This window comes from Ascaphus truei, chromosome 8, assembly GCF_040206685.1.
Source record: "Ascaphus truei isolate aAscTru1 chromosome 8, aAscTru1.hap1, whole genome shotgun sequence".
NCBI lineage: Eukaryota > Metazoa > Chordata > Amphibia > Anura > Ascaphidae > Ascaphus > Ascaphus truei.
This window is the reverse complement of record NC_134490.1, coordinates 54896196-54911911: the sequence shown is the minus strand read 5'-3', so window position 1 is coordinate 54911911 and position 15716 is coordinate 54896196. Positions and strand designations below refer to the sequence as shown.

Here is a 15716-nt window from a genome sequence, read left to right as displayed (position 1 = left end):
AATGCGTGTTGTTAATACGCATTCTTATAGAGCTGAACTCTCAGACTTCCTCATAGTACAAGGATGTTCTATAACCTGTCAATAAGTAGATTATCCTCCAGCAGGAAAAGATATTACAGAGCAAACTGACTGAAGCCGTGAAGAAGGTGACACCACCCAGAAATGATGATTGAATGAAAGTATTGTAAAGTAGGTATTTTATTTAAGCTGTTAAGGGCAAGATGGCCAAAATGCAATATCTCCTCTACAACTAAATCTAATGGGATTATCCATAAATTGATCTCCAACAGACATGCAAGATCAACCGGAGCATGGTGCGTCAGACAGAAGAAAAAAAGAAGTCACAGTTCATTAGCATTTGACATTTTATTTACATATCAGAGTTCCTTGGCTGATTTCTTACAGGACACAAAACAAAATACACAGAGGCAGAATGAGAACTCTCAGAGTAAGACCGCTGTTCCAGAACCCATCCATTATGTATACCCGGAATGCCAAAGAGCGGCTAGTGCAGGGGTGGGCAACTCCAGTTCTCAAGAGCAACCAACAGGTAAGGTTTTCAGGGTATCCCTGCTTCAGCACAGGCGTTGCAGTCTTCGACTAAGTCACTGATTGAGCCACCTGTGCTTAAGCAATGATATTCTGAAAACCTGACCCGTTGGTTGGTCTTGAGGACTGGAGTTGGCTACAGTTGGGAAAAACACGCGTCACTCATCCACTTTCCTGTTTATAAAAAAGGGGGAAGAGTATGCCGCCCTCTCCCAAATTCTCCTCCTCCTTAAGCTGGAGCTTTGGGGTGTTTACCCAAACCTGTCGTGTGCTGACCTGCGCCCTATCCATCACGCCTCCGCACAACCTCTAGGAACGGAGGGGACGGGACAGGCTGCTGCTGTATGGTGGGGAAATCATACAAAGTGGTTATTGGGTTTTTACATACAGCCTCTCCTTCTATGGGGCCGTGTCCCAGTGCGTGGTTACGGAGCGTTACTGCGTTACTGCGTTACTGCGCACCACTACTCCTTACCAATCATGCTACAGTATTTCACTTTTGAAAGCGGTTTATTGTAAAAATTAACCTCTCCGCTGCAAGTCTGCTTCTTGCTAAAGCGGCCGGGGTCGCAGCTGCCCGAGCTTTCTCAGCTCGTCCAAATCAATCAAACTCTAACTTAGGAGTCTCATTAGAACGATCTCGGGCTATTCCAGCCGAGCTGCCGACAGCCTAAAAACAGCAAGTACCCGACGCCCTGGGAAATCACTGGATAAGAGCAACGATACACAGCATTGTAGCCTCTGTTTCCACATACCCTTCCTTATAGATTGCAAGCTCCTTGGGGCAGGGCCCTCCTTATCTCCTGTAACAATGTAGGTTTGTTACTTATTGTTTTTTCGTCCTCCTACCCTATTGTACTGCGCTCCAGCCTATGTTGGCACGTTCTAAATAAATGATAATAATAAATAATACCATTCCCCACACTGAGTGGCTGCTTCAATCGCTCGCCATCGTTTGCATCAGGAATTTCTCCTCAATCAGTTGCATCTGCGGATTATGCGCTGGAAAAACATTTCTTTTAAAGCGGTTTTAATGTTGCAGAGAGCTCATATAGAACATTCTTTAATTATTATTATTATTAATCAGCATACAAACTGATTAGATCACCTTTTGTGCTTCTAAACGGTCCAAATTATTTTCGTTCAGCAGAAGTACTTTTGCATATCACTGCTTTAAAAAAATACAAATTGTATTATTTGGGTGATGTTTGAGGCTCTCCCATCTCATTAATATATTCAAGACTGGGGCTTCCAGGAATTTGCAGCATGGGTTTCATGTTATGCCACTAGGCAGCAAAAAGTTGCGTTTCCACCAATCAATGGAAATGTAACAGATTGTAATGTTAATAGGGTCAAATAAAAGATGCTAGAAGTGCAGTTTCAGTAATAAAAGGGGTGGTGCTATTGATGAAGGTGGAAGTGGAGTTTAAGGCCAGGAACAGATGCCCGCTAAACAATGATTAATGATGCTCCTCTGGATTCTACGTCTTAAGGAGCAGAAACTCTCCATGATCCCGAAGGGGACGCAAGCATCATATCGCCCACGCACAAACCTGTATGTGCTAATAAACTAAACAAGTCGTGGCACATCTACCGTCACTTGCACAGGTCTGGCAGCCAGCTGTAAGGAGGAGTCCGGAACAGGAAGGATCTGACCTCTGTTGGATTAGCAGCTGCAGGACGCTACACTTGTGAGAGAATTCAGGCTAAGAAGCGGACCTGCACACATTATTCACACGTAAACGAGATCTGATTGCACATGCATGACGTGTCCGGTGAAAACGTTATCAGGGAGGGAATCCCCGTAGAGAGGTTTGACAGCTGCCAGTCGAGAAAACATCCCTATTCCTGCTCGACCAGCAAAACACGGGAGGCAAGAACTGCTCGTAAACAAGACGTGTGCCTGTCATGCACAACCCAATTGTTATAGAACATTGCAACAAGGTGACTTTATAACAAACGGGTCACTGGATGGAGCGGCCTAGAACAGGGGTGTGCAAAGTTCCTACAATGCATCCCCCTTCCCCGCGGCATCAAGTGACGCCTCGGGGCCATGTGACGTCACGTGACCCACAGCATCATTTGACGCCACGTCTCCATGGCAACGGGCGTCGAATGACACCACGTTGTCATGAGACGAGCGGCCATGGAAGCCAGGTAAGTGAGCCGCGCCCCCCCCCAGTTTGCGCACCGCTGGTTTAGAACATTGTGGCCAACTCCAGTTCCTCAAAAGCTACCAACAGGTCAGCATATCCCTGCTTCAGCACAGGTGGCTCAGTCAAAGACTAAGCCACCTGGGCTGAAGCAGGGATATCCTGAACACCTGACCTGCGTCTAGCCCTTGAGGACTGGAGTTGGCCACCCTGGTGCAGACACACCGAGGGCTGTAGCTGGCAAAAGCAGTCGCCATGGGGCTGGTACGGTAACGTGTCACTAGAGGAGTTTGGTTACCATTCAACATCCACCCCTTAAAGCAGCCGTTGCTCCACTAGGGGGAATTTATTGTTGTTTTTTTAATCTTTTTAAACTGTAGGATCCCTGGAGAAGAACTAATGGTTCATAACTGGAATCTTCCCCACTAAAAATGTAGCAACTTTGGTATACTGGGAATTCAAAATGGCGCATACTGTAGCACCAGTCAGCTCAATGTCATGACAATCGGCTTTCCCCCACTGAGGGCGCCTATACTTGGAAATACCCCGTTTATATCCAGAACCATACCCAGGTACATCAACAGTAAATCTATTTTGGGGGAACTGCATCTTTAAATGAAGTTGTGCCCCAAAGCAGATATAGGAATAAAACTGATGCATGACACTTTGGGGGTAGTTTTTTTTTTTTTTTTTTTTAAGTCTCATCACTGCAAAACCAGAGCAAAAAAATCCCCAAATCCCAACCAGAATTAGGTTTCATCATCATCGATTAAAGTTTTTTTTTTTTTTTTTTACCTATTTAAAGCAATTAGATTTTTTTTTCCTTTGAACTCCGCTCCCGAAGGATAGAAGTGTCCAGACTGAAACGCTTATATAGGTACCTGGTGAGGTCCGGCAGTTGGATTGCATTTTGAGTGACCGGGAAGAACGTCACAGAACATGCAGTAGCCCTGCAGGCGGACGCCTCGGTTCATGCATCATCATATTGATTGATGGGACAGTTAGATTGTTGCTAGTGCTGGGTCTGCTTTATTCAGCAGTTGCTTCTCCAACCCTTGGTAAGAAGCAGGGGCTAGAATATCAGTACTGATGAGAATGTGGGCGTCATGGGGAGAAGTCTCAACGCGGATTTAAATATCATGAGTGGCTCCAGCCCTTACTGCTTCAGGAGCATAGGTAGGACGACCCTTTTGGTGCTGCTGGGTTATCAGATCTAGGGCACTGTACCCTGATAAAACCAACAACAACATTCTCCTACTCTGTGCTGCTGGTACCCATCCTCTCTCCATACATCCCCTGCCACAAGAGCTTTATTTCTGTGGAGAGGGAGGCTGCGCTTCCTCTCATTTCTCTTCCGCCTTCCCCTGTCTGGAACTCTGAAGCTCCATCAGCAAATCTGTGCCGGTGTCTCCTGCCTTCTGGGCAAATCGCACAGTTCCCTGCAAGAATCCCAAGGAGCGGAGGCTGCGAGCGTAGTCTGTAAACACCGCGGAGGTCAGCTTACGTAAGGAGAGGTTAAGGAGACTAGAAATGTAGGAAGTAGGCGCATCTGCCTCTCTGATACAAAAGAAAGGCGAGATATTAATCAAAACCAAATCCCACTGACATGCTATGCATTATCCGGAGCCGCGATACATGGAACCCAAATATACCCTCGACCAGAAACCCACTGAGCTTTCAGATCAGCGCCTGGTCCTGTAATGCTGAAGATACTGTGGCCTTTTTGAGCATTAAGAGAATATTATAATCCACACACAACCCCCGCCAGCTCAGAACCCAAACCGACCAGATAGATTTGGGTCAAAAGGATTGTGACCTAATGTATACAACAAAAGGACATGTAAAAAGGACCTTGACATGGTTACATGGTTACATGGTTAAAAATACTTTGGCCAAAGAATGTGACTAAATGGGCCAAACTTATGGGAAGACCGGTAAGTACAGCTCAACCCCGTTATAACGCGATCCGTTACAATGCGCATCCGCTTAGAACGCGACCCAAGCGTGGCTCCCAGTTCTTTGTTTGGACAGTTTAAGTTCGCTGGGTGCATGCAAGATCACAGAAATCATTCGCATGCAAGATCACAGAAATAATTCGCATGCAAGTTCACAGAAATCATTCGCATGCAGGATCACAGAAATCATTCGCATGCAAGATCACAGAAATCATTCGCATGCAAGATCACAGAAATCACTCGCATGCAAGATCACAGAAATCACTCGCATGCAAGATCACAGAAATCACTCGCATGCAAGATCACAGAAATCACTCGCATGCAAGATCACAGAAATCATTCGCATGCAAGATCACAGAAATCACTCGCATGCAAGATCACAGAAATCACTCGCATGCAAGATCACAGAAATCATTCGCATGCAAGATCACAGAAATCACTCGCATGCAAGATCACAGAAATCACTCGCATGCAAGATCACAGAAATCACTCGCATGCAAGATCACAGAAATCACTCGCATGCAAGATCACAGAAATCATTCGCATGCAAGATCACAGAAATCATTCGCATGCAAGATCACAGAAATCATTCGCATGCAAGATCACAGAAATCACTCGCATGCAAGATCACAGAAATCATTCGCATGCAAGATCACAGAAATCATTCGCATGCAAGATCACAGAAATCACTCGCATGCAAGATCACAGAAATCATTCGCATGCAAGATCACAGAAATCATTCGCATGCAAGATCACAGAAATCATTCGCATGCAAGATCACAGAAATCATTCGCATGCAAGATCACAGAAATCATTCGCATGCAAGATCACAGAAATCATTCGCATGCAAGATCACAGAAATCATTCGCATACAATTCTGTGCGGGGGGCGCGGGGGTTACAGAGGCCCCTGCGCTTCCCGAAGGCATTTCAATTAAACGCCGGGGAAGTGGCGAAAGCCTCTGTAACTTCTCCTTACCGTGGTTCAGACGGCTTTATTTGACGCTTCGCCATGGCAACATGACACCACCCGTCAGAGCCAAGGTAAGGAGGGGGGGGGGGGGGCGCCGAGGTGAGAGGGTCATCTAACGCGATGAGATTCTTCGTACCCCAAGCACCGCGTTATAACGGGGTCGAGCTGTATTAAACTATATAATTTGTCATATTGGATGCAGCACTGAGGCTTCTTGACTTTTCTTGATTATAATAATTCCCTTAAAATCAATATGTTGATCTGTATAATATTACAACATATCCCTATGCACTACGTAAAGTGCTTTCTCCTAGGAGATAATGGAGCCTAATACCCCCCTCCCCCAGTAATCTTGGTGCGTGAAATTACGGGATAAGTAGTCAATGCAGTTTCCGGGTCTCTATGTTCAGAGTCATTCTGATAAACACGTGCAGCAAAGTGCAGAGGGAAGCATATTCCAGAGACAGAGAAGAGCTAGAATAAGAGGCGGTGCTCAGAAGCTGGAGGGTGGCAGGCCCAGCGGAAATACTCATTGGAAAGGGTAGTAGATTCATGGTATACCCTCCCAGAGGTGGTAAAAGGTCAATGCAGTAAATTATGTTTACAATTTTTGGGGTAGACCCAAAGCTACCCTAAAGTTAAGGCTCAAATAGGGTCAGCAGGTAGAAAATGGGCAGACTAGATGGACCAAGTGGTTCTGATCGGCTATCAAATGCTGTTTCTATGGAAAGCAAAGGATATTAGTCTCGTCGCTGAGTTCGAGTGTGCGGCATTGCAAGCAGGCTTCCAGGAACAAGGCAGCACGGTCAAAACATCTCATGCTGAAAAATAAAGGGAAGAGGGGCTCGGGTATGAAGGGCGGACTCACTGAGGAAATGCACAATGCATAAAGGGTTAAAACAGGGAAAGAACTCTGCAGGTTGAATACAAACAGTGGTGCCTGGGAACGCCTTCTTTGACAGAAAGCACGGAAAGCTTAGATTGTAAGCTCTCCGCGGCAGGGATTTCCTTTCCTACTATCTGATCTAGTTTGTTGCACTTATTATACAATCATCCTGTATTGTACTGTATTATCTCTCTTGTAAAGCGCTGAGTACAGCTGTGGCCACAATATAGATAGATCTAGATAGATACACACACACACACTTTATACCAACATGAGAGATCGTTATAGATTACACATGAGTTTTTGAGATCTAACACATATGAAAAGTCTCATTAAAAATTAACAGCTATGAGCAAGATTACGCTCGGTTCTTAAGAGTGTTCACTATCTGCAAGTCTTTAATACATGTGCAATACAGAAAGATGCCACACGGGGTCAGGAGCGCGACATGGAAATCACCAGGTCTCACCTGTGCAGCATTTCGGTCACCCTGCGAAAGCAACCAAGAGAGAGGAGGACAAGGACGGCCTTGTATTTCTGATTGATTTGCTGGGAGCAGAGATGGTCCACCCAACGCTTCATGACCTCGGCACACTCCTCCGGGTTCAACCGCACCTGACCCAGAGAGAGAAGGGTTAATGAGTCAGCAGATTTTCTTGCGTGTCCTGTACTGCAGGGGAGCGCAAACTGGCGGGCGCGGCGGTTACTGAGACCCCGCGCTCATCAGCACGAGGCCTCCGTAACTCGCTTACCTGAATTCCGCCGGCTTCGGGCGACGCATCACCATGGCAACGGGGTGACGTGATGTCATGACCCCACGGCGTCATGTGATGCCAGATTAAAGGTTGGGTGGGGGGGGGAACAACACACTGGGGGAGAGCAGGCAGGGGGGCGCAGTGCAGAAAGTATGCGCACCCCTGCTGTACTGTACCGCATCGCACTATATGTTGCTTCTCACCAAATATGAATGGGGGAATCTCAGAGACCCAGATGTGAGGGCTGGATTGTTAGCCCTTCCGTTTACCTTTGCCAGCCAGGCTGCGTGGTTCCACTCGTTATATGTTTGTAGGTAGCGGCAGGCGTCGGCAGCCTTGTCTATCAAGCACAGCAGCTGCACGCCCTCTGTGAGGAGAGAACAGCAGGAGTCCCGGGAACAGAGAGGAGGTGAATTACTGGAGGGCAAACTCAAGGTCACTGAAAGCCCCAGTCACACGTAGCACAAGCTGCTATATAACTGCCAGAAAGAGCAAACACCCACATTTGTAACACATTTTCTAACCATTTTTAACATTGTATTATCTGTCAGTACACAAATAATACAGAGTGCACACTTTAGAGAATGGGGGGATATCAGCCGAGACCCAATTACCGCTGATTCTCAGGGGTCTTTTCGCTAAAGTGTCCTGGGTTCAAGACCGGGACAAACAAACAGCACCTTATCTATCAAAGAAAAGAAACCCCACTGAAAACTCTGGAAGGTGTTTCTTAGATATAGATCTTCCATACTGGTCTTGGGCCAGTTTCCAGCTGGGAAACTTTAGCGAATATCCCCCTGGCTGAAGGAAAATATATTCCCATACCATACATGTTCTTATGTCATTATATAAATACATACTGCTTGTTCTTATATATACACACACACACACACACACACACCCACACCCACCTTGTACCATTATATATCCATAGTTACCCAACTGCGGTACCAGTGCAGTGAGAATTGCAATGGTGAGCGTTGTAAAGCTTCTGAAAGTAGCTCCATCTTCCAGCTAATTCATCTCTCATCAGTATTGACTCAGATGCACATTACCTGCCAGCTTTCCATTGGCTATCATGTTGGTTGCCACCAGTTTGATGGTGCTCTGGGAGGGCCCGGAGGAGGTGACAGTGGTCACCAGACAGGCCTTCAGGGAGTCACAATAATACTGCGGGTTGTCAGCGCTGGTTTCAAGTAACAGCTGCACTGCTCGGTCTGTCTGCAATCAGAGAGGAAGGAGAAGGTAAGTGCACTCACACAGTGCAGAGCTGCCCCGGGTGCTCAGACAGCCCCGGCGAGTTGGGGTATAGCAGATTCTGGGAAGAAAATGGCGCTCCAGTGGTCTTGGTAAAAAAACCTTCAGTGGTGTACAAGTCGGACGGAAACGTTGATCCTTGTATGACAAACATTTTTGGCCAAGACCACTGGGGTGCTGTCTTCTTCCCAGAATCTGCAATCAGAGCGGTGCAAACCTGGGCAGCCCCCACCAAAGCACAGCAGCCTTCTATAGTGTGCCAAGAGACCAGTGACATGTGACATGTGACACACAAGCACAGACCTGAAACTAGACACGTATGTTACAACTTCCCATCAGAAAACATATTAGTATGAACAACAACATGGTATGGGCTCATACGCCTGTGATTTCCTCTGTCATGCCAGCACTGATGTGTCTGAAATGGTAACAGCAGAGACTTGGACTCACCTGCCCCAGGAGCAGAAGCTGGTCAGCGCATTTCCTGGTCTGTTCGTAGCTGGAACGTTTCACCTCCTGCAGACAAACTCTGTCCAGCTGGAATTTCTGTCAGTAGAGAGAAGCAGCCTTAGGACACGGACACGGACACACACACACGCACACACACACACACACACCACCTTGTTAAGAACAAAATCAGTGAGCGAAAACAATACTAATAACACTGTACTTTTATTCCGTGCTCTCCAATCTAAATATACATCAGATCATTCATGCAGCCACCTGCAGGGTGGAAATCGGGCCTTTGATACCATGTATACTAATCAACATGTAAGTCCCTAGAGCAGGGACTTTTTTTGAGTCGTAACTCAGAATGATAAAATATTGGGGGGAACGCTGTGGGTCAAGTGAAGTACTCTTATGAGCCAGTATACAGCGAATTAAAATAGGACGAATGAATACTAGATAGTGGTCGCTATACTGTCTGTACTCCTTGGAACAGTAATGGTAGCATACACAACTGCCCAAGATAGCTAGAGTAGTACTAATGTCCCCACCACAGTTATGTGGTGAGTGATATAGTAAGTACCCTCAGTAAGGGTGTGGACAGATGCGCTCTGTGGTAAGTAGTCACAGTGAGCACCTGCGTATGCCAGGTGTCACAAGACTAGATAAATCGTAGGAGTATCAGTAGCTGCTATAACAGTGCACAAGTAGTGCCTGTTTACATGTGAGATCCATAGGTATGGATCGTAGAGTGTCATGTATGCATGCAGTATAGGAAACAGAGTCAGTAGCTGCTATAACAGTGCACAAGTAGTGCCTGTTTACATGGAACTTCCACGAATATGGATCATGGAATATGTTCGTCCTTTAATAGCAAACATACCTCTTAGGAGGGGGCTGGGCACCTTCAGCTGCATGCAGGGTGCTCAAATATATCAGCCATGGGTACGTTTGCTATTTAAAAACCTTTGTGCATGGTGCTAGAATAGCGCAGCCCATGTGGGGAGCTACTGGGGATGGAAGTGCTCTGATCGCGAGCACATGTCCCGCCCCTATGACGTGATGACGTCATCAATCGCCGACGTACGTTTCGCTTGTACTTGCTTTGTCAAGGCTGGATAGGAGCAGTGGTCATGGCCCCAGTATTTATGAGGTAAGCAATCCTCTGATTGGTCGTGACGCGTTCCCTAATTAGCATGCTGAGAGTGTATGCATGCATAGGGGGCGTGCCAACATAAGTCCTTGCTAATGACGGGAGAGAAGTGTTGGCGTACATTTGTAAAGTGGTAAACAATGGGGAAATTTGCCCAATAGGACGGTGAAAAAGGCAGAAAGGTGGGGGCAACTTGGTGGGTCAGTTAAATGAAGGGGCTAAATACAAACCCCTCGTTTAACCCCCGTGGGGCCAGGGTGCTGAGAGTGTATATCCAGCGTGATTCCATTCTTAATAGTGCCTGGTCCCAGTTGCCCTTCCTGATGCCCATACTTAGCTGGTCAATCCCCTTGAAGGTAAGTGCCAGCATATCCCCTTGGTGATGTTCGTTTACGTGTCTCGCCACGGGGGTATCCAAGCCATTTCTGATACTGCCCAGATGTTCCAGTACTCTGATTCTGAATGGGTGCTTGGTTTTGCCAATGTATTTTTTGCTGCATATACACTCTGCCATGTATATAACCCCAGGTGTCCTGCAATTAATAAACTTTCTTATGGTAAAGGTACGTGTGTCATCCCAGTTCTTAAATGTTTTGGTGTTCTTTATAACCTGGAATGCCTTACAGTTATGACAGCTGAAGCTGCCATGTGGTTTAATGGGGAGCCACGTTTGGCTAACACTGGCCACAAAATGGCTCTTCACCAGACTATCACAGAGGTTTCTAGACCTCCGGCTAGTCATTTCGGGGTATGGTTTAAGGATTTCTTTCAGATCTGCATCTGCCCTTAGGATGTGCCAGTGCTTTTGGAAAGCATTCTTGGCACGATCCCAGTCCTGATTGTAGGTACCGATGAACCTAATAGTGTTCTTCTGCTCAATGTCAGTTCTATCTTTAAGTAGATCAACCCTAGGTGTGTTTCTCGCTCTTTTATAAGCCCTGCGAGTGGTGTTATTGCTATATCCCCTGGCCAGGAACCTACTCTTCATTTTGATGGCCTGCTCCTCAAAATCCCCAATCATTGGAACAGTTCCTTTTAAGTCTCAGGAACTGTCCTACGGGGATGCCTCTTATCAGATTAGGTGGGTGATGTCTATTTGCCCGTAAGAGGCTATTTGTAGCTGTACTTTTGCGAAAGATAGTGGTACGGATACTACCTGTAGGTTCTATTTGGATGGAGAGATCGAGGAAGGTATTAGTGTTAGGACCTACCTCATAGGTAAGTTTAAGGTTGTTGGTATTTTTACTTAATCCACCGATGAATGTCTTGAGGAGATCAAGAGGTCCTCTCCAAAGCAATCTATACCAAAGTTCTATGTGGTCCATGAACATCTCATTACCCTCACCAAAAACTACTTCAGCCTCCCACCAGCCCAGGTACAGGTTGGCATACGACGGGGCACATTTAGTCCCCATGGCTGTGCCCTGGGTCTGGTGGTAAAGTTTCTTATCAAAAAGGAAGTAGTTCTTGGTGAGCACAAAGGATAATAGCTGTAACACAAAAGCATTGTGTGCTTTGTGTGAGGATCCCCTGGTTTTGAGGAAATAGGACGTAGCCTCTATTCCCTTTTGATGGGGTATAGATGTATAAAGTCCTTCCACATCAAGTGAAACCAGGATGGTATCCTCCGAGACTGTGATGTGGTCTAGTTTGTTGAGGATATCCTTGGTGTCCCTAAGATAGGATGGGAGGGCTGTGACGAATGGTCTAAGGATAAGATCTACATAGTTACTGGCATGTTCGGTAAGATTGTCTATGCCTGACACTATTGGTCGCCCGGGGGGGGGGGGGGTTCTTTTATTATGTATTTTGGGTAGGGAATAGAAAGTCGCAACCCTAGGTTGTTTGACAAAGATGAAATCCATTTCTCTTTGTGAGATTAGATTTGCCTGTAGGGCTTCAGATAGAATGTTGAAGAGCTCCTTCTGATATTCTGGTATAGGATCATTAGAAAGTACTTCATAGCACTTTCTGTCAGCAAGGAGCCTTACATTTTCACTCGCATAATCTTTGCTATTGAGGATGACAATGTTACCCTTTATCAGAGGGTTTTATGCCAATATCCTTGTCCTGTTCAAGCTCTACTAGGGCTGAGACTTCCATTGGCGTGAGGTTATGTTTAGTATTGCCAGGAGTGTGCCTGAGGTTTTCTTTTTCTTGAGTAACAAGGTCTACAAATACCGCTATGTTGGAGTTGGCATCTAACGGTGGCACGAACTTGGATTTGGGTTTGAGAGAAGTGAAGGGTCCCTCCCCCTCTGTTCTCTCTGATTCTGCCGCTAAATCTGTGAGTAGTCTGAGATTTTCAGTATCAACTTCATTAAGGGGGTCTATACCTAAATTCATAGTTATAGCCAAGTCCCTCCTTTTAAACATTTTGTGCAGAAGTAACTTCCTTGCGAACAAGTTTAGATCTTTTACCCACTCGAAGATGTCCATTTTAGAAGTAGGTGAAAAGGACAAGCCCTTTTGAAGCACCTTTAGGTGATGTATGGTTAGTTGACGGTCAGATAAATTGATAATAAGGCCCTGATCGGTGTCATCGTTAATGTCTGCCATAGCTGATGTTGGGGTCTGATCTAACGGTATCTGTTCCCCCTCTGTCTCCTGTAGTCTCCAGTACCTCTTCCCCTTCCCCTGCCCCCTCTTCCCCCTTCTTCTAGGGACTTGGCTATAACAGGTACTTCCACTTAGCAGTAGCGAGGGTCCCTTCCCCCCTCCCCTTCCCCTTCAAGTTTGTAGATAGGCAGATGATGGATAGATGATGGATAGATATGTGCAGTGATAGGAGGCAGTTCAGAGCAGTGAATAAAGTGGTGTGTAGAAACTGGAGAGAGAATGGACCAGCTGCGGCTGTGTATATATGGAGATGGGGCTGAGTGTGAGTAACGTATTCCCAAGCAGTGTTACCTGGAAGTAAGTATTCTCGCACAGCAGGTCGTAACAAATGTCCAAGGCATTTGCGATTGTGCCTTTGTGAGACTCCTTGTGAGAGAAGCTTTCCAGGTAGTGAGAAGCTACAGTCCAGAAGTGCAGCTCAGACTCGTCCCCGTACAGCCTGGGGAAGGGAGGAATACAAGGTTTGACGAGTGCTGATGAATCTGTCTGCTGTCTACATGTCATCCCGTCCACCAACTACAGCAAGAACATGTGCCTTAGGGCAGGAGGGGCCAAGTCCAGGCCTCCAACCTTATTGTACAGTGCTACGGAGTATGTTGGCGTGTTATAATTAAACGATAATGCTAATAATAATAATGACCATTTCTCTAACAGCCCACACAGAGGACGAGGCTTCACTTACCTGGCAACGAGCATGCACCTCTGCAGGAGCGTGAACTCTGGGTCCAGCAAGAGGCCCTTCACATCACTGCAAAGACAAGGTGGAGAAGAGAGTATGAGAGAGGATGAGAGAGGATGAGTACTTTGCACTGGTGAGGCTGACCATGGGGATTCTGCAGCACACAGGGGCGAAAACAGTGTAAAAACTATTGAGCACAAATTGAAATAAATGACAGTTCACCCACATATTACATGTCTAGTGTATGTCCTTCCATGTGCATCCGACCAGACTTCTATTCTCTGCATCCTCTTGCTATTCTCCCCCCCACTACCGTACATGGGAATGCCTTTAAACCTACAATGTATGCGTGTCCCCATTCCTCAGTCCAGTGTTTCCCAACCGGGGTTCCGCAGCCCTGTCCCGGGGTTCCGCAGCCCTGTCCTGGGGTTCCGCAGCCCCGTCCTGGGGTTCCGCAGCCCCGTCCTGGGGTTCCGCAGCCCCGATCGAAAGGGGCCCTGGGATTTCCCCCATCTCCCAGAACAGAGAGATAGGGGAAAGATTGGGGGCTGGGCAGTTACCTCCATCCCGATTGGCTGCCTTATCCAGGAGCAGCCTGTCAGGAGCCTGGGGGTGTGGCCAAACAGCATGGACAGGAGAGGTGAGCCTGTGTGTGTCTGTCCTGTGTGTAATTGTTCTGTCCTGTTGTGTGTGTTTTCTGTATCTGTCTCTTTGCGGTGCCTTCTGTCACCGACTGACCTGTTGTAGGGGTGCCCCAACAACATAGCACGGTGATTAGGGGGGGCCCAGAGAGAGAAAAAAAGTTAGAAACCGCAGCACAATGAAGTGCCGAGATCAAGCACTAGGTGGCGCCAAATTGAGACTGTTCGCTATCTGGTAACAGCTTTACCTACGGGCGCCTCAGACTCACTTAGACAGGGAATTGATCTGCTGCTGGATGAGGTTCTTTGTGTCCTCGTGCTCTGGATAATCACTGTAAGTAAACACACACAGTGTCAGGTCAAGTGGCAGCTCAGCAACGCGCAGCGCAGGTACAGAGCACTTTGCAGGCACAGCTCCCGGTACAGCGTGCAGTGTTATTCTGATGCCAGAGGCACAGGGAGATTAAAGGGAATGGCCCAAGGTCACAAGGAGAGCTGACACTGGCATTCCAACCAGAATCACCCACTTCAAAGACAGACATTACCACTGAGCGGGAGTCTTAATACAACCTCTATTGTGCTGAGCACATGAGGAGAGCAGGGTAACATGATTACTAGCTCTGAGCACAGGAGAGCAGGGTAACATGATTACTAGCGCTGAGCAAAGGAGAGCAGGGTAACATGATTACTAGCGCTGAGCAAAGGAGAGCAGGGTAACATGATTACTAGCGCTGAGCACAGGAGAGCAGGGTAACATCATTACTAGCGCTGAGCACAGGGGAGCAGGGTAACATCATTACTAGCGCTGAGCACAGGAGAGCAGGGTAACACCATTACTAGCTCTGAGCACAGGGGAGCAGGGTAACATGATTACTAGCTCTGAGCACAGGAGAGCAGGGTAACATCATTACTAACGCTGAGCACAGGAGAGCAGGGTAACACCATTACTAGCGCTGAGCACAGGAGAGCAGGGTAACATCATTACTAGCTCTGAGCACAGGAGAGCAGGGTAACATCATTACTAGCGCTGAGCACAGGAGAGCAGGGTAACACCATTACTAGCTCTGAGCACAGGGGAGCAGGGTAACATGATTACTAACGCTGAGCACAGGAGAGCAGGGTAACATTATTACTAGCTCTGGGCACATGAGAGCAGGGTAACATGATTACTAGCTCTGAGCACAGGGGAGCAGGGTAACACCATTACTAGCGCTGAGCACAGGGGAGCAGGGTAACATCATTACTAGTGCTGAGCACAGGAGAGCAGGGTAACATTATTACTAGCGCTGAGCACAGGGGAGCAGGGTAACATCATTACTAGCGCTGAGCACAGGAGAGCAGGGTAACATCATTACTAGCTCTGAGCACAGGAGAGCAGGGTAACACCATTACTAGCGCTGAGCACAGGGGAGCAGGGTAACATTATTACTAGTGCTGAGCACAGGAGAGCAGGGTAACATCATTACTAGCGCTGAGCACAGGAGAGCAGGGTAACATCATTACTAGCGCTGAGCACAGGGGAGCAGGTAACATCATTACTAGCGCTGAGCACAGGAGAGCAGGGTAACATCATTACTAGCTCTGGGCACAGGAGAGCAGGGTAACACCATTACTAGCTCTGGGCACAGGAGAGCAGGGTAACACCATTAC

At 47.2% G+C, this 15716-nt stretch overlaps 1 protein-coding gene across 1 annotated transcript in view; it reads right to left on the bottom strand.

Annotated features, from left to right (window-relative positions):
- Nucleotides 1–347: 347 nt before the first annotated feature.
- Nucleotides 348–15716, bottom strand: part of WDR11 (WD repeat domain 11) — a 66007-nt gene continuing 50638 nt past the window's right edge. The window contains exons 21-29 of the mRNA XM_075612060.1: nt 14336–14398; nt 13429–13494; nt 13038–13185; nt 8978–9073; nt 8326–8491; nt 7540–7637; nt 6985–7130; nt 6371–6450; nt 348–4206 (exon numbers count right to left, since the gene is read on the bottom strand). Of these exons, the coding sequence (XP_075468175.1) occupies nt 4046–4206; nt 6371–6450; nt 6985–7130; nt 7540–7637; nt 8326–8491; nt 8978–9073; nt 13038–13185; nt 13429–13494; nt 14336–14398 (1024 nt within the window). The 3' untranslated portion in view covers nt 348–4045. The remainder of the gene's footprint in view (nt 4207–6370; nt 6451–6984; nt 7131–7539; nt 7638–8325; nt 8492–8977; nt 9074–13037; nt 13186–13428; nt 13495–14335; nt 14399–15716) is intronic.